A 19,288-nucleotide genomic window follows, 5' to 3' on the forward strand; every position below is an offset into this window, starting at 1 on the left:
GGGTGTAGGCAGAGGCCTACTGTATTTTGAATGAGTTTACAGCAGGAGAGACTGCCATCCACAAAGCAGGGGATCAGCTGACGTTACTGAACCCCACTGAGACACGGGAGCAAGTATCTCTTTCCGTGTGGACGGCACTTCCGAACTACAACTGGCTGTGTTGAAGCCCAGGAAATAGGAGGGTGTAGGCAGAGGCCTACTGAATTTTGAATGAGGTGACAGCAGGAGAGACTGCCATCCACACAGCAGGGGATCAGCTGACGTTACTGAACCCCACTGAGACACGGGAGCAAGTATCTCTTTCCGTGTGGACGGCACTTCCGAACTACAACTGGCTGTGTTGAAGCCCAGGAAATAGGAGGGTGTAGGCAGAGGCCTACTGAATTTTGAATGAGGTGACAGCAGGAGAGACTGCCATCCACACAGCAGGGGATCAGCTGACGTTACTGAACCCCACTGAGACACGGGAGCAAGTATCTCTTTCCGTGTGGACGGCACTTCCGAACTACAACTGGCTGTGTTGAAGCCCAGGAAATAGGAGGGTGTAGGCAGAGGCCTACTGTATTTTGAATGAGTTTACAGCAGGAGAGACTGCCATCCACACAGCAGGGGATCAGCTGACGTTACTGAACCCCACTGAGACACGGGAGCAAGTGTCTCTTTCCGTGTGGACGGCACTTCCGAACTACAACTGGCTGTGTTGAAGCCCAGGAAATAGGAGGGTGTAGGCAGAGGCCTACTGTATTTTGAATGAGTTTACAGCAGGAGAGACTGCCATCCACACAGCAGGGGATCAGCTGACGTTACTGAACCCCACTGAGACACGGGAGCAAGTATCTCTTTCCGTGTGGACGGCACTTCCGAACTACAACTGGCTGTGTTGAAGCCCAGGAAATAGGAGGGTGTAGGCAGAGGCCTACTGAATTTTGAATGAGGTGACAGCAGGAGAGACTGCCATCCACACAGCAGGGGATCAGCTGACGTTACTGAACCCCACTGAGACACGGGAGCAAGTATCTCTTTCCGTGTGGACGGCACTTCCGAACTACAACTGGCTGTGTTGAAGCCCAGGAAATAGGAGGGTGTAGGCAGAGGCCTACTGAATTTTGAATGAGGTGACAGCAGGAGAGACTGCCATCCACACAGCAGGGGATCAGCTGACGTTACTGAACCCCACTGAGACACGGGAGCAAGTATCTCTTTCCGTGTGGACGGCACTTCCGAACTACAACTGGCTGTGTTGAAGCCCAGGAAATAGGAGGGTGTAGGCAGAGGCCTACTGTATTTTGAATGAGTTTACAGCAGGAGAGACTGCCATCCACACAGCAGGGGATCAGCTGACGTTACTGAACCCCACTGAGACACGGGAGCAAGTGTCTCTTTCCGTGTGGACGGCACTTCCGAACTACAACTGGCTGTGTTGAAGCCCAGGAAATAGGAGGGTGTAGGCAGAGGCCTACTGTATTTTGAATGAGTTTACAGCAGGAGAGACTGCCATCCACACAGCAGGGGATCAGCTGACGTTACTGAACCCCACTGAGACACGGGAGCAAGTATCTCTTTCCGTGTGGACGGCACTTCCGAACTACAACTGGCTGTGTTGAAGCCCAGGAAATAGGAGGGTGTAGGCAGAGGCCTACTGTCTTTGTAATGCGGAGACAGCAGGAGAGACTGCCATCTCCACAGCAGGGGAACAGCTGGCAGTGCTGAACCCCACTAACACTTGAACGAATGTGTTTGGCTCTGTGGAGACGACACTTCTGAACACCAACTGACGCTGTTGGAGCCCAGGATTAGGCGAGGAGCAGGCTGGGGCCTACTGGATTTTGGCAGGTGAAGGCAGCAGGAGACTTGCCATCTCCACAGCAGGGGAACAGCTGGCAGTGCTGAACCCCACTAACACTTGAACGAATGTGTTTGGTTCTGTGGAGACGACACTTCTGAACACCAACTGACGCTGTTGGAGCCCAGGATTAGGCGAGGAGCAGGCTGGGGCCTACTGGATTTTGGCAGGTGAAGGCAGCAGGAGACTTGCCATCTCCACAGCAGGGGAACAGCTGGCAGTGCTGAACCCCACTAACACTTGAACGAACGTGTTTGGCTCTGTGGAGACGACACTTCTGAACACCAACTGACGCTGTTGGAGCCCAGGATTAGGCGAGGAGCAGGCTGGGGCCTACTGGATTTTGGCAGGTGAAGGCAGCAGGAGACTTGCCATCTCCACAGCAGGGGAACAGCTGGCAGTGCTGAACCCCACTAACACTTGAACGAATGTGTTTGGCTCTGTGGAGACGACACTTCTGAACACCAACTGACGCTGTTGGAGCCCAGGATTAGGCGAGGAGCAGGCTGGGGCCTACTGGATTTTGGCAGGTGAAGGCAGCAGGAGACTTGCCATCTCCACAGCAGGGGAACAGCTGGCAGTGCTGAACCCCACTAACACTTGAACGAATGTGTTTGGCTCTGTGGAGACGACACTTCTGAACACCAACTGACGCTGTTGGAGCCCAGGATTAGGCGAGGAGCAGGCTGGGGCCTACTGGATTTTGGCAGGTGAAGGCAGCAGGAGACTTGCCATCTCCACAGCAGGGGAACAGCTGGCAGTGCTGAACCCCACTAACACTTGAACGAATGTGTTTGGCTCTGTGGAGACGACACTTCTGAACACCAACTGACGCTGTTGGAGCCCAGGATTAGGCGAGGAGCAGGCTGGGGCCTACTGGATTTTGGCAGGTGAAGGCAGCAGGAGACTTGCCATCTCCACAGCAGGGGAACAGCTGGCAGTGCTGAACCCCACTAACACTTGAACGAATGTGTTTGGCTCTGTGGAGACGACACTTCTGAACACCAACTGACGCTGTTGGAGCCCAGGATTAGGCGAGGAGCAGGCTGGGGCCTACTGGATTTTGGCAGGTGAAGGCAGCAGGAGACTTGCCATCTCCACAGCAGGGGAACAGCTGGCAGTGCTGAACCCCACTAACACTTGAACGAATGTGTTTGGTTCTGTGGAGACGACACTTCTGAACACCAACTGACGCTGTTGGAGCCCAGGATTAGGCGAGGAGCAGGCTGGGGCCTACTGGATTTTGGCAGGTGAATGCAGCAGGAGACTTGCCATCTCCACAGCAGGGGAACAGCTGGCAGTGCTGAACCCCACTAACACTTGAACGAACGTGTTTGGCTCTGTGGAGACGACACTTCTGAACACCAACTGACGCTGTTGGAGCCCAGGATTAGGCGAGGAGCAGGCTGGGGCCTACTGGATTTTGGCAGGTGAAGGCAGCAGGAGACTTGCCATCTCCACAGCAGGGGAACAGCTGGCAGTGCTGAACCCCACTAACACTTGAACGAATGTGTTTGGCTCTGTGGAGACGACACTTCTGAACACCAACTGACGCTGTTGGAGCCCAGGATTAGGCGAGGAGCAGGCTGGGGCCTACTGGATTTTGGCAGGTGAATGCAGCAGGAGACTTGCCATCTCCACAGCAGGGGAACAGCTGGCAGTGCTGAACCCCACTAACACTTGAACGAATGTGTTTGGCTCTGTGGAGACGACACTTCTGAACACCAACTGACGCTGTTGGAGCCCAGGATTAGGCGAGGAGCAGGCTGGGGCCTACTGGATTTGGGCAGGTGAAGGCAGCAGGAGACTTGCCATCTCCACAGCAGGGGAACAGCTGGCAGTGCTGAACCCCACTAACACTTGAACGAATGTGTTTGGCTCTGTGGAGACGACACTTCTGAACACCAACTGACGCTGTTGGTGCCCAGGATTACGCATGCCGCATGCAGAGGCCAATGGGCAGCGGTTTTTATGGAGGTTGTGGACTACTACTGATTCTAACCATGCTCCACTTAGGCCTCTGGCTCCACTGTCTCTACTATTTACCCTGGCCTCCAACCCCGCCAGCTACATCTCTGAAGTGGCGTCAGCACAATCTACACTTGTTCCTGTGTTACTGGTGCTCAGTCCCATCAGTTGATCCCCTGATGTTTGTCCGGCAAGTTCGCCAGCTCTGTCCTCATTCCCACTACTGGTTATGGGAATGTGGACAGAGCAGGAGACCTTGCCGGACACACATCAGGGGATAAACTGATGGGACTGAGCCACAGGAACACAGGAACAAGTGTAGATTGTGCTGACGCCACTTCAGAGATGTAGATGGCGGGGTTGGAGGTCAGGGGAAATAGTAGAGACAGTGGAGCCAGAGACCTAAGTTGGGCACGGTTAAAAATCAGTAGTGGTTTGAATGTTGATGGAGCTGGTGACTCTGCCGTCCACACAGCAGGGGATCAGCTGGCATTACTGAACCCCAGTAACACAGGAGCTAGTGTGTTTCTCTGTGCAGACGACACATCTGAGCGACAACTGGCTGTGTTGAAGCACAGGGATTATAGTTCAGGTGGTAGAAAAATGAACACACCAGCAGACCTGGATACAGTTGCCAACCACTAATTTAGTCTGTAAGAGGAATGGCAAAGTCTTTGGAGATCCAGGCCTTGTTCATTTTCAGAAAAGTCAGCCGGTCAACATTATCGGAAGATAGTCGCGTGCGACGGTCTGTTAGTACACCACCTGCGGCACTAAAGACACGTTCCGATAATACACTGGCAGCAGGGCAAGCCAGCACCTCCAATGCATACTGGCTAAGCTCTGGCCATGTATCCAGCTTAGAGACCCAAAACTTGAAGGGGGAAGAGCCATCTGGGAGTACAGCGACAGGGCAAGACATGTAGTCTGACACCATCTGACGGAAGCGTTGCCTCCTGCTGACTCGAGGCGTCGCTGATGGTGTAGACAATTGTGGTGGACACACAAAACTTTGCCACATTTGGGCCATAGTGGTCTTGCCTTGTGCTGCGGCACTGCCTCTGCTCCCTCTTTGTGCAGAGTTTCCTCCACTGCCTCGACGCACAGAGCTGCTTTGTAAAGCACTTGCAACAATGCTGTCGGGTGGAATGGAAAACATTATGGACTGCACCAGTGACTCTTCGTACTCCCGCATTTTACGCTCCCGGTTCAACGTTGGTATGAGCCTTTGTACGCTGTCCCGGTAGCGAGGATCTAGGAGGGTGTACACCCAATAATCAGCCGAGACGAGAATGTGGGCGATGCGGCGGTCGTTTCTCAGGCACTGCAGCATGAAATCAACCATGTGCTGCAGACTCCCAACTGCCAAAGAACCGCTGTCCCCTGTTTGAGGCGTGACCTCGACCTGCTCTGCATCACCCCACCCTCGCTGTACATACTGAGTAGAGGTTTGTGTACCTCCCTCCTCTGGAGAGATGTCTTCCTCCTCCATCGACTCCTCCTCATCCTCCTCACAAAGTGTCCCCTGCCTAGGCCTTTGTGAGGAAACACGTAGCGCAGACTGTCCAGAAGCAGATGGCATTTGGGACTCCTCATCCTCCACCTCTTCTGAAACCTCATCCCTTAGTGCTTGCAGTGTTTGTTGAAGCAGGCAGATAAGGGGGACAGTCATGCTGACTAGTGCATCATCTGCACTCGCCATCCGCGTGGATTCATCGAAGGCACGCAAAACGAGGCAGATGTCCTTCATAGAGGCCCACTCAATGGTGCTGAAGTGTGAACGGCGCACAGTGCGACTTGTTTGCGCCTGATGCAGCTGGTACTCCATGACTGCTGCCTGCTGCTCACACAACCGCTCCAACATATGTAACGTTGAATTCCACCGGGTGGGTAGGTCACATATGATGCGATGTTCTGGAAGGCCAAATCGTCGCTGCAGAGCAGCGAGGCGCGATCTTGCCGTGCTGGAACGTCGCAAGTGAGCGCACTCTATGCGGACCTTGTGCAACAGTGCATCAAGATCCGGATAGTCCCTCAGAAAGCTCTGCACGACCAAGTTAAGAACATGTGCCAGACATGGGATGTGTGTGAGGTTGCCTAGGCCAAGAGCTGCCACCAGATTTCGGCCATTGTCACACACTACCAAGCCCGGCTGGAGATTCGCTGGCCCAAACCACACATCGCTCTCCAGCTTGATAGCATTCCAGAGCTCCTGCGCTGTGTGGCTTCGATTCCCCAAAGAAATTAATTTGAGTACAGCCTGTTGACGTTTGGCCACGGCTGTGCTCATATCGGTCGTAACAGGCTCCTGCTCTGCTGTTTCTGAGGAACTTGAGTAGGAGGAGGAGTCTATGTGTACAGACTGGAGTCCTGCAATCCGTGGCGTTGGAAGAACACGTACAGCGCCACTCTCCAGATCCGTACCCGGCTCCACAACATTGACCCAGTGGGCAGTGAGGGAAAGGTATCGTCCCTGTCCATGGTTACTGGTCCACGCATCGGTGGTCAGGTGGACCTTGCTACTAACGGCGTTTAGTAGCGCATGTTTTATTTTGCCCTCAACATGTTTCTGCAGGGCAGGGACGGCTCGCCTGCTGAAATAAAAGCGGCTGGGCACGTTGTATTGGGGGACTGCCAATGCCATTAAGTCCCGGAAGGTGTCAGTGTCCACCAGCCTGAATGACAGCATTTCAACTGCCAGAAGTTTGGCAATGCCAGCATTCAGAGACTGTGCTCGGGGATGGTTTGCCGAGTAAGGGCGCCTTTTATCCCATGCCTGTGCTACCGATGGCTGTGATGGATGGGAACGTGCTGTTATGGGTGGAATCTGACAGGGTCTCCGGACAACAGTGGCAGAGGTTCTTCCTTGGCGATCCTGTGAGGAAGCCGAACCAGCAGTGTGTGAGCTGGAGGAAGAGGGCCCAACACGAACTGAAGAGGTGGTAGGTGGTGCTGTACGTTGGCCTACGTCTTGAGGGTGTCTATGCAACTCCAACTCGTGCTTGGTGCGCACATGTTTCCACATATTTGTGGTATTGAGGTTGCTGACATTTCTCCCTCTTTTGACTCTCTGATGACACAGCTTGCATTTGACAAAGCAAATGTCATCTGCAACTGTGTCAAAAAAGGACCACGCACTGCAACTCTTGTGAGCGCCCGGTTTGCCTTTGGAAGGAGGAATGCTCCTAACGGGTGCCGAAGTGGAGGGTACAGGCAACCAAGTCTTCCCCCTCCCTCTGCCTCCTGTTTTGGCCGGTAGGGGAATCTCTTCCTCCGAGCTGCTCCCACCACCTTCCTGTTGCTCACGCCATGATGGGTCAAGGACCTCATCATCTTCCCTCCCCTCTTCAAACAGCTGCTTCTCCGGGGTTGTCTCGCCAGCACCGTACGCACCAGAAAGTGGCAACTGAGTCTCGTCATCATCTGATGCGTACTGAGGTGTGCTGACCATAGGCACTGGCCCACTCGCCTCTTCAGATTCAGAGGGACAAAGAAGTTGCGCATCACTGCATACTCCCTCTTCTTCACATTCAGGAATGCTGCTTGGCTGGCCCCCTCTTTCCAAGCCAACAGATTCCGAGAACAGAAGTAGAGATTGTGATGGCTCCTGTCCATGTCTCTCTGACTGCCTGGGCACTTTGGCAGGTGGTGAAGAGACAGATGGTTGCTCTTCGGTGCTCTGACCCTGAGAGGATGCGGAAGTAATTGAAGTCGATGCGTTAGCTGCCATCCATCCGACAACGGCTTCAATTTGTTCCTCCCGCAGCAGTGGGGTACGTTGAGGTCCTACAAAGCTGCGCATAAAGGACTGTTGCCTGCTAAAACTGGGGGATGCTGATCCACTGGTGCCCGCAGCAGGCCCAGAATCCCCACGTCCTCTACCTGTAGAATCCCCACGTCCTCTCCCTGCAGAATCCCCACGTCCTCTCCCTGCTGAAACTCCACGCCCACGCCCACGCCCCCGCGCCTTACTCCCTGCCTTCTTCATCTTGCAAGACTGCTTAAGATAGGCAAAAAAGGACAAAGGGGGGCCTTAGTGTGCTTATTCCTGAACAGCTGGTTACAGGTACAAGAAACACTAATTTTATGAAGTGTGTGTGTGTGGACTAGACTTTAATAGGAGCTGATGTGGCCTACACAAGTTCAAAATGTAGTGTTTGGTGAACTTTTTATGTGGTTTCTTTGTTTGAAACAAACTCAAAGTATGAGAACAAAGAATTGAAACTGATAGTATCACCAACTTTTTGGAGCTATTACAATGCAGGCAGGTAACCTACAATGCAAAAGATGAGGCTCCAAAAAAATTGGGTAATACTAATCTGGCTGCGCCGGCAGGGCACAAGCCAGAAAAAAAGGCTCCTCTATCTACTCCTATATAGTGTTTGCAACCAACCAATGTTGATGGATACGGATGGATGCACACTAATAGGAGAAGAAAAAATGAGCTGCACTCAGAGACAAATATGTGTGAGGCAGTGACGCACGTTGAGCGTCCTACAACCAGACGTAGCTGCAGGACACTCTACTCAGCGTGAGCTGCACTCACACACAGTCAGAGACCTCTCAGACAGCCGTCAACAGTGCAGCTAAGTGGGCACTGGCACTGACAGGCTGCAGAAAGGCTCCGCTGTGTACTCCTATATAGTGTTTGCAACCACCGTAGATGGAGACGGATGGATGCACACTAATAGAAGAAAAAATGAGCTGCACTCAAATAAAAATATGTGTGAGGCAGTGACGCACGCTGAGCGTCCTACAGCCAGACGTAGCTGCAGGACACACTACTCAGCATGAGCTGCACTCACACACAGTCAGAGACCTCTCAGACAGCCGTGAACAGTGCAGCAAAGTGGACACTAGCACTGAAAGGCTGCAGAAAGGCTCCGCTGTCTACTACTAGTGTTTGCAACCAACGTATATGGATACGGATGGAAGCACACTAGATTGAAATTATTTAAAAAATGCAGCTCAAAAAATAAAAGATGTATGAGGCAGCAGTGATCACACTGGGTGGCCTACAGCCTGACGTGGCTGCAGGACCCACTCCACAGCGTGAGCTGCACTCACACAGCCCTTGCAGACAGCTGTGAAAACAGCGCTGCTAGGGAAAAGCAAGCTACAGTGGTGGTTTATGTAGCCTGGATAAAGCACAATATTGTTTTTAGAATCGCTATTTCTAACTGTCCCTCACAGTCTTCTACAGCAGCCTGTCCCTAACTGAATTCACAGCAGAGTGACCAGAAATGGCGGCTGCGGTGGCTTTTATAGTGCATCATGACATCATTTCGGCAGCCAATCACAGCCATGCCAATAGTTAACATGCCTACATGCCTAACAGGATGTGCCCACACTTCGGAGGATTCCCATTGGCTTAATCAAAGCAAGCAGGCTCATAGCATGATGGGAACTTCCTATTCCGATTCCGATCCCGGAATCCGATATGAAAAAAGTATCGGAATTAAGTATCGGAATTCCGATACCGCTGATATCGGCCGATACCCGATACTTGCGGTATCGGAATGCTCAACACTACTTGTAACCTTTATAAACACAAAATAAATAAAAAAATTGAGTTTTTTACGTATTTTTTTTTATAATGACCAACCATGTTCACATACAGTATAATAATGCAACAGGTATTCAGAAAAAATTTTTTAAGTAGCTAAAACAGCATTTTAATAGGTCCGGTCAAAAATGACCTGAGCAGTACAAGTGTATAGTGGAAACAAACAAAACAGCAGGGTTAAAATTGCAAAAAATGCAAGGAAACTTGATACATGGCACACAATTGGGTCATGCCCTTGCCACTCCACTATAAAAATCACTCTTTATATACAGACACTGTTGACAAATAGTTAAATCGATTGCAGTTACAATAGAAATGCAATAAATAAGCAGACTTACAATCCTGTTGATTAACAAATACACAAGACAGGGAGCAAAAATGCTCTACTACTATACATAAATACAGACCCGATATGATATTGAACAGGAAACACATAAAAATAGCCCCTTCTGTAGCAATATCAAATATGCAAAAAGAACAAATATAATGATACCACAAAAATTTCTTTTAGTGCTCAATAGAAGGGTCCAGTGGATAGGACCAAATGTCCTGAATCTGCAAAAGAGGGTCTGTTCAGAGACAGGGCTTGACCTGAAAAACCTAGAGATATACTAACAGCTGTATATGGTATATACTGCTATTGTGGACTGAAGTGTGCACTCAGCTAGAGTGTGAGCTTTTTGACACTATTCCAAAAATACCCTCAGGGGTCAAATGTTGCACACAGCCTAGAGAGTATCCCACATAAAGTCAATTAAAACTTGTTATATAGAGAGTTAGTGTTGTGTGTTATGTCCTTTTAATGGTTCATTAAAGGTTATGTTTTAATTGACTTTATGTGGGATACTCTCTAGACTGTGTGCAATATTGTAGACTGAAGGTCACATATCAATGGGGCACAGAAAAGAATAATCTGTAAACATAAACCCTTGTGACCTAAATCACTAGCATCCCCCTAGTTGGAAAGGGGAGAGAATCCCATACAACCTGTGCTCGTAAGTGAAGTCTGCATATTGCAGTGCCTGGAAAGAGCCATGGAATAATGAAGATGAAAAATAAGGCACAGTGGAGGAGGAAGGGGCACAGATAAGCCCGAAGCGTGTCGCCAGAAGACCTGGCTTCCTCAGGGGATAGCATAATTGATATTGCTACAGAAGGGGCTATTTTTATGTGTTTCTGGTTCAATATCATATCAGGTCTGTATTTATGTATAGTAGTAGAGCATTTTTGCTCCCTGTCTTGTGTATTTGTTAATTAACAGGATTGTAAGTCTGCTTATTTATTGCATTTCTATTGTAACTGCAATCGATTTAACTATTTTTCAACAGTGCCTGTATATAAAGAGTGATTTTTTTTTATAGTGGAGTGGCAAGGGCATGACCCTATTATGGGCCAGGTGTCAAGTTTCCTTGCATTTTTTGCAATTTTAAAAGTTTTTAAATGTGTTTGCAGTGTTGTGAATTTGTTACATAATGAAATTTATACTTTTGCTATTAGCCTTTTTTGGGTGTTCCCTGTGTTTTGCATGCTTCTGTTCTTGCTGACTGTAACCTTGACAGTAACAGGGAACAGCGTCCTTTTATGTTATTGCTGCGGCTCTGTGGTGCAACAGAGTACGCCGCTGTTCACACTGGGTGACATTTAACCCGCATGTTTTTCGGTTCTCACCCACCATCTTGTTCCACCATTACTTAGCAGCAGGTTCCATCACCACACAGTGGACTCCGGGTTGCGAACGCACCTTATTATTATATTTTACTTGGTGGGTTCCGCCAACCCTAACAGTGTAACATGTCTGTTCTTGAAAATGTCTTGTGATTGTCATAATAATATGATTATTCCCTTGAAATCAAGTTTAAACATCTAAATACATCATATAACTGCTCTTTAATTAACATTTTTTAAAAGTGAACATTTTGTATCTGGATGAAGCCGAAAAACCCATATTTTGATCACAGATTATATTAAAATCTACAAAATAAATTAGGCTTCCTTTTTGATATTTCTGTATTTTTTCATTAGTTGTTTAAAAAGGATATTTGGCCTCTGTTATTTGCATATAAGTTTACTGAAGTAGAAGTTATTGTGTCTATGATTCAAATCATGATGTGTTATCGGCCATTATTGTCAGGGATTTCCTCTACTAATTGAAAGGTAACAGAGTTACTTAAAACTGTGATCACACCAGACTTTTTCTTTTCTGAAGAGGATCTAAAAATACTGAATATCTTGAGTTCCCAAGTACCTCATCCTGAAAAAGGGGGGTTAGAAAAGTTCAGCAAGCTCTACATTAAGTCCTGGAATTAAGACATTGTTAGAAAAAAAAAGGTAAAACATAGAGAAAATAAATTATGTTAATTTACGCGATTAAACTATTATGTATTCATTTACGGATAGACCTTCAAATGGATTTACTCAGAGGAGTCTTCTTTTCTTCCTTGATCTGGATTATGAATATTCTCAGAAATCTTGTGGAATTTTAAAAAGTTCCATCCTCTGGGTATTGAATAAGGTTGAATTTTCCATCTAAGAAGACAGAGTCAAGTCAGAAATCCCCATTTATATGAAATGTTGTTATCTCTTAAGATGCTAGGTATGCCAGCAAAGAATTTGCTAGCATTTTGGGTGTCTTTTCAGAAGTCTGGAAGCATTTTTATTGACTGGTAAGGAGGCGGTAGATTTTTATTTTTCCTTAGGTAGTCCACAAGGTGGTTCTTTCTCTGAAAGTAATGTATTCTCGCAATTGCTTTTCTTGGGGTGTCAACTGGTAGAAAACTAGGTTTTGGTAGCCTATGGGATCTGTCCATTGTCAGTTCTGCATTAGGTACTGATGGGAGTGTTTTAAGTATTAAATCTTCAATATATGGAGCCAGTTCTGATGGTGGAGCATTCTCAGGTATTACAGTAAATTTTAGATTGTTCCACCTGTTGCAGTCCTCTAGATCTGTAAATATTAACTTTAGTGTTTTAACTTCGCTTTTAGGCAAAGAAAGAACCTTTTCCAAATCAGATTGTTTGTCAGAAATGGATTTTCATTTTTTATCATCACTGTTTCCCTTTATGCCACTTGCCAGCTTCTTTCTTTTATTCTTTGTCTGAGATGCACCAAATTTGAATGATGAGTCAATGTCAATAGGGTTAGCACTGAAAGTTTATGTAATGATATTATCAGACAGTTCCTCACTTTTGTCATAATTTCCCCTTAGAGCTGCGCTGTATTCTCAGCATCCAGACCCTTGGCTATTAAACAATGCAATTTTGGTGCTTTGCTAGTGTTAGTGAAGAAGGGATTCTCCAAGTGCAGGGACTTTTCCTATGCTGTTAAGTAGTCGGGCTTCTGAATGATATCGGCTCTATTGCTGGCATGGTGCTCTGTGTCATTAGTGAAGCTTGCCATGCTTTTCTGGAGTAGAGGTCGTATACTCACTGCTGCTACTTCAGTAATTCCTGTCAGCACTGGTCTTTTTCTTCCAAAGGTGAGTTTCTTTCTATTTACCTCAGGTGGAGGTGGTGGTCTCATTGGATCTTGATGAGCCAGGTGGTAGGTCCAGGAGTAGGTTGAAGGTCTGTGGAGTTTCTTTGGCATGTCTCTATCTGGGGAGGAAATAAGGTACCCACAGAGGTGATTGATTTCAGCGGCCAAGATGGCAATGAAGCAAGCTTGTTTTCCTTCTTCCTGTTGAATGGCATATATATGTCATGGAATATCCATATGAGTCCAGATTTACCCAAAAGGGTTCAGGAAAAGTCTTGAAAGTCTTAGGTATAATATGGCTGGTCCAGGTCTCCTTTTGTCACTTAATGAACGCATTCCAGAATTGGCAACAGCAGAGCTCCAGCAGCATGCGACCATACACCTGCACTCTCAGGCCATGTGCCCCCCAGATACAGTGTATTTTTTCTGCTTTTAAATAGCTGTGTTCTACATTACAAACACAGTGGATTGGATTTATAGAAATACCATGCCAACTGTGCTTCTTTTTAATGCTGTGTAAACTAACTTGCGGTGCCGGTTTCCGAACTGCACCATGTTTCTTCAGTGGAGACGCTTGCATGCTTTCCCTGAATAGACGGTCATTAAATATGAAAATTTCTAAATGACAAAGTGCAATGTAGAATGCAGTGTTTTGGATGCAGAGAAAATACGCTGTCTCCAAAACACTGATATTCCTAATCGCGGGCACGTACGCTTAAAAAGATTTTTTTTTAAGAAAATGTGAATCTTGGGAAATTTTATATTACAAAATCACAAGTTAAAGTTTTTAGTCTAATACTTTTTTTTAACATACAGAGATGCTGCCAGTTTTTTTGTTATGTTATGACAGTTATTTAAAAAAAGTGATGAGGGGAAATGTATCTCACTACATTGATTTTCACCTTTGTTGCATTTCAAAAACAGATGAGCAATTATAAATTAGTATTTTTTAATTTCTGATTCAAAAATAACAACTAATAAGGTTGTACTTCTCTAATATATTGTAATTTTTAAATTCATTCTAGAACTCCCTTTTCATTTTCGTTCATAGTTAGCATTGTAATTCTGAAAATATAAAATGTTCACTTTAGTATTATTATTAACAATAACCCCTTTCTGCCATGAGACGTACTATCCCATCCATGTGCCCTGCAACTTAATTCCCAGGGATGGGATAGTACGTCATAACGATCAGCGGCGTTCACGTGGTGAGCGCCGTTGATCGCGGCCGGGTGTCGGTGCTTCCCTGAGCCGCCCACGGCAGCACAATGTGCAGCGCTGCTGCGGGGGGCTCTTTCCCTACAGGCCCCCAGATCCAAGATGGCGACGGGGACCTTCTGGGGCCTGTTGGGAGCTGCAAAGCGCAGGCATGAGGAAGTCTGCAGCAGTGCCTGTGATGTGACAGATCAGCAATCTGTCACAGGACAGTGATATCCCACCTGGGACAATGTAATAAAGTTAAAAAAAAAAGAAAAGTGTAAAAATTATTTTAAAAAAAATCGCTAAATAAATTAGTAAAAAAAAAAAATATTCCCCAATAAATTCATTTTTTGAAAATAATAAAAAAAAACAATAAAAGTACACATATTTGGTATCGCCGCGTCCGTAACGACCCGCCCTATAAAACTGTCCCATTAGTTAACCCCTTTAGTGAACCCCTTAAAAATAAAAATAACAAACGAAGCAAAAAATAATGATTTATTATCATACTACCGAACAAAAAGTGCAATAACGCGCGATCAAAAAGACGTATATAAATATCCATGGTACCTCTGAAAACGGCACCTTGTCCCACAAAAAACGAGCCGCCATACAGCGTCATCCGCAAAAAATAAAAAAGTTATAGCTCGCAGAATAAAGCGATGCAAAAATAATTATTTTTTATATAAAATAGTTTTCATTGCATAAAAGCGCCAAAACATAAAAAAAGACCTAAATGAGGTATTGCTGTAACTGTACTGACTCGAAGAATGAAACCGCTTTATCAATTTTACCACACGTGGAACAATGTAAACGCACCCCCCAAAAGAAATTCATGAAACGCTGGTTTTTGTTCATTCTGCGTCCCAAATATCGGAATAAAAAGCGATCAAAAAATGTCACGTGCCCGAAAATGGCACCAATAAAAACGTCAACTTGTCCCGCAAAGAATAAGACCTCACATGACTCAATGGGTCAAAATACGGAAAAATTATAGCTGTCAATATGTGGTGATGCAAAAACTATTTTTACAATAGAAAGCGTCTTTTAGCGTGTTATAGCTGCCAAACATAAAAATCGCCATAAATAGTAAATCAAACCCCCTGTTATGACCCCTTAGTTAGGGAAAAATAATAAAATAAAAAAAATGTATTAATTTCCATTTTCCCATTAGGGCTAGGGTTAGGGCTAGGGTTAGGGTTAGGGCTAGGGTAAGGGCTGAGATTAGGGTTAGGAGTGTGTTGGGCTTAGGGTTGGAGTTATAATTGGGGGATTTCCACTGTTTGGGCAGATCAGGGGCTCTCCAAATGCAACATGGCGTCTGATCTCAATTCCAGCCAATTCTGCGTTGAAAAAGTCATATGGTGCTCCTTCCATTCCAAGCTCTGCCATGCGCCCAAACAGTGTTTTACCCCCACATATAGGGCATCAGCATACTCAGGACAAATTGCAAAACAACTTTTGTGGTCCAATTTCTCCTGTTACCCTTAGGAAAATAAAAAATTGGGGCAAAAATATCATTTTTGTGGAAAAAAATGTTTTTTTTATTTTCACGCCCAGGCGTTATAAACTTCTGTGAAGCACTTGGGGGTTCAAAGTGCTCACCACACATCTAGATAAGTTCCGTGGGGGGTCTAGTTTCCAAAACGGGGTCACTTGTGGGGAGTTTCAATAGTTTAGGTACATCAGGGGCTCTCCAAACGCACATGCAGACCAATCCATCAAAGTATGCATTCCAAAACGTCACTACTTCCCTTCCGAGCCCCGACGTGTCCCCATACAGTAGTTTTCTCCCACATATGAGGTATCAGGGTACTCAGGACAAATTGGACAACAACTTTTGGGGTCCAATTTCTCCTGTTACCCTTGGGAAAATAAAAAAATTGGAGACTAATTGATCATGTTTGTGGAAAAAGTACGATTTTTTTATTTTCATGCCTGGGCATTATAAACTTCTGTGAAGCCCTTGGGGGTTCAAAGTGCTCACCACACATCTAGATAAGTTCCTTAGTGGGTATAGTTTCCAAAATGGGGTCACTTGTGGGGGGTTTCCACTGTTTAGGTACATCAGGGGCTCTCCAAAAGAAACATAACACCCGCAGACCATTCCATCAAAGTCTGCATTCCAAAACGTCACTACTTCCCTTCCGAGCCCCGACGTGTGCCCATACAGTAGTTTTCTCCCACATATGAGGTATCAGCGTATTCAGGACAAATTGGACAACAAATTTTGGGGTCTAATTTCTCCTTGTACCCTTGGGAAAATAAAAAAATCGGTGACTAAAAGATCATGTTTGTGTAAAAAATACGATTTTTTTATTTTCACGCCCGGGCGTTATAAACTTCTGTGAAGCACTGGGGGGTTCAAAGTGCTCACCACACATCTAGATAAGTTCCTTGGGGGGTCTAGTTTCCAAAATGGTGTCATATGTGGGGGGTTTCTACTGTTTTGGTACATCAGGGGTTTTCCAATCGCGACATGGTGTCCGATCTCAATTCCAGCCAAAAACGTCAAATGGCGCTGCTTCCCTTCCAAGCTCTGCCATGCGCCTAAATAGTCATTTACACCCACATATGGGGTATCAGCGTACTCAGGAAAAATTGCACAATAACTTATAGGGTCCTGTTACCCTTGGAAAAATAAAAATTGTGGGTGAAAAGATCATTTTTGTGGAAAAAATATGATTTTTTAATTGTACCGCTGTACGCTATAAACTTCTGTGAAGCCCTTGTGGGTTCAAAGTTTTCACCACATATCTAGATAAGTTCCTTGGGGGGTCTAGTTTCCAAAATGGGGTCACTTGTGGGGGGTTTCCACTGTTTAGGTACATCAGGGGCTCTCCAAACGCGACATGGCGTCCGATCTGAATTCCAGCCAATTTTGCATTGAAAAAGTCAAACGGCACTCCTTCCCGTCTGAGGTCTGCCATGCGCCGAAACAGTGTCTTCCCCCACATATCAGGTATCAGCGTACTCAGGACAAATTGCACAATAAGTTTTGAAGTCCAATTTCTCCTGTTACCCTTGGTAAAATAAAAAAAATTGAACCTGAAGTATTTTTTGTGTGAAAAAAAGTTAAATGTTCATTTTTTTAAATATTCAAAAAATTCCTGTGATGCACCTAAGGGGTTAATAAACTTCTTGAATGTGGTTTTGAGCACCTTGACGGGAGCAGGTTTTAGAATGGTGTCACTTTTGGGTATTTTCTATCATATAGACCCCTCAAAGTGGCTTCAAATGTGATGTGGTCTGTAAAAATAAAATGGTGTTGCAAAAATGAGAAATCGCTGGTCAATTTTTAACCCTTATAATAACTTCCTAACAAAAAAAAATTTTGGTTCCAAAATTATGCTGATGTAAAGTAAACATGTGGGAAATGTTATTTATTAAGTTTTTGTGTGCCGTATCTCTGTGATTTAAGGGCATAAAAATTCAAATTTGGAAAATTGCGAAATTTTCAAAATTTTCGCCAAATTTCCATTTTTTTCACAAATAAACGCAAGTTATATGAATGAAATTTTACCACTATCATGAAGTACAATATGTCACGAGAAAACAGTGTCAGAATCACCGGGATCCATGGAAGCGTTTCAGAGTTATAACCTCATAAAGGGACAGTGGTCAGAATTGTAAAAATTGGCCCGGTCATGAACGTGCAAACCACCCTTGGGGCTTAAGGGGTTAAAGCACCACTAAAGCTTTTTTTTTGCATCGCTGTAGTCGTGTTTTAAAAATAATTCCCAGCCCAGTCTCACAGTCACCTGCAGTCACTTTCATCATTTTCCAATGTTTCTCCCATTAGTCTCAGACGAAAACTGACCTATTGGCAGCTCCAGTGTTTCAATAACCTACGCGGATGTCACGAGACTAGATCTGGATCTCAGAGACTTACATTGAGAGCTTGTAATGTAGCTTCTGACTTTTAGCTAGTCTGAAGCTGCGCTCACAAGATGGTGTCGTGGGACTGGAGCAGCACAGAAAAACGGTGAAGACGCCAGAGGGTGAGTATGTGATCAGCGCAGGGAACTTACATTTAAAGCGACATTCCAGCTCTGAAATAAAAACCCTGCTGGCGTGGTGCTTTAACTGAAGCCCTTTATGTTATGGAATTGCCAGGCTCTATGTTGTCTGACTGTAGAAAGCCCACAGATTACAACCCAATGTTTACTCATGTACATTAGCAAGAATGCATATTAAAACTGTAAAATTAGACTAAATGAAGTCATATTGTGGCATATGTTATTTTCTAAGCACTTATATCAATTTTCTTTTCTTTCAGTATTTCTACTCCATAAAAGATATTTCTGTAGGCGGCATGTGCATCTGCTATGGTCATGCAAGGGCTTGTCCGTGGGATCCAAAAACTAATGTGAGTAAATTAGTAGAATATAATATACCATATTGACAGCATTTTTTATCTTATTTTACCACTCATATAAAAGGAAAAATCTCATGTAATACAATTGTAAAATACCACGCTGTATTTTAAAAGAGAAAAATGTGACACTTGCGTAATTCGGACAGAAAAATGTACAAGAATAGCGTTCAATACAAAATCATTATACAAGCTAAATAGAGACATATCTCTTCAGTAAGTAACATAACCGGCATTTGCACATATATTAGCAATTATATTCTTTGTACATAGAAAGGCACATAAATTTACATTGAAAAGTGAATCTCAAACAATGTAGGTCAAAACAATATATATCAGAAAAATACATATTTATAAAGAGCCAGTCCATGGAGAATAGCTATTTAATACTCTTCATTCATTATGGGGCACTTCCAAGGCTGACTACACCTTTAGGTCCCAGCTGTGTGCTTATTAATGTTTGATATTAGTTTGCTTTTAGCTGATTAAATGTACTGTTCTTTTTATTTTTGGATTACACCCCATTCAAGCAAAATGCTTTAGATTTTACCACCTAATGTTATTGTGGCACAGCTATTGGTTTTAATGTGATATTTCGCTTGAGATTTCTCACTGTTTGAGACCCAACTAATCACTCACAGTTCTCTTGTGTGCAGTACACATACCCAAGTTGGTTTACCTTATTTCCACTTTTTTTTGTGCATATTCCACCAATATTAGCATTTCATTCAATTCAAACACAAACTAATTTCCTAAAGAGTTGGAAAATTTCAAGAAAACAAAAATTCAATGGTTGGAAATTTTTTATAGCCATTTTTTCTTTTCAACAGACGATAGAGCACAAATCAGAAGGAGAAAGTT

At 45.1% G+C, this 19,288-nt stretch overlaps 1 protein-coding gene across 2 annotated transcripts in view; it reads left to right on the forward strand.

Moving 5' to 3' along the window:
• The window catches only part of LAMA2 (laminin subunit alpha 2), a 1,313,887-nt gene that overhangs the window by 443,571 nt on the left and 851,028 nt on the right, over positions 1-19,288 (forward strand). For both annotated transcript variants that reach the window (XM_073575794.1, XM_073575795.1), the window contains exon 6: positions 18,332-18,421. In XM_073575794.1, the coding sequence (XP_073431895.1) occupies positions 18,332-18,421 (90 nt within the window). The remainder of the gene's footprint in view (positions 1-18,331; positions 18,422-19,288) is intronic.

This window comes from Dendrobates tinctorius, unplaced genomic scaffold (genome assembly GCF_039654945.1).
Source record: "Dendrobates tinctorius isolate UK_male_01 unplaced genomic scaffold, ASM3965494v1 ptg000046l, whole genome shotgun sequence".
NCBI classification, from domain to species: domain Eukaryota; kingdom Metazoa; phylum Chordata; class Amphibia; order Anura; family Dendrobatidae; genus Dendrobates; species Dendrobates tinctorius.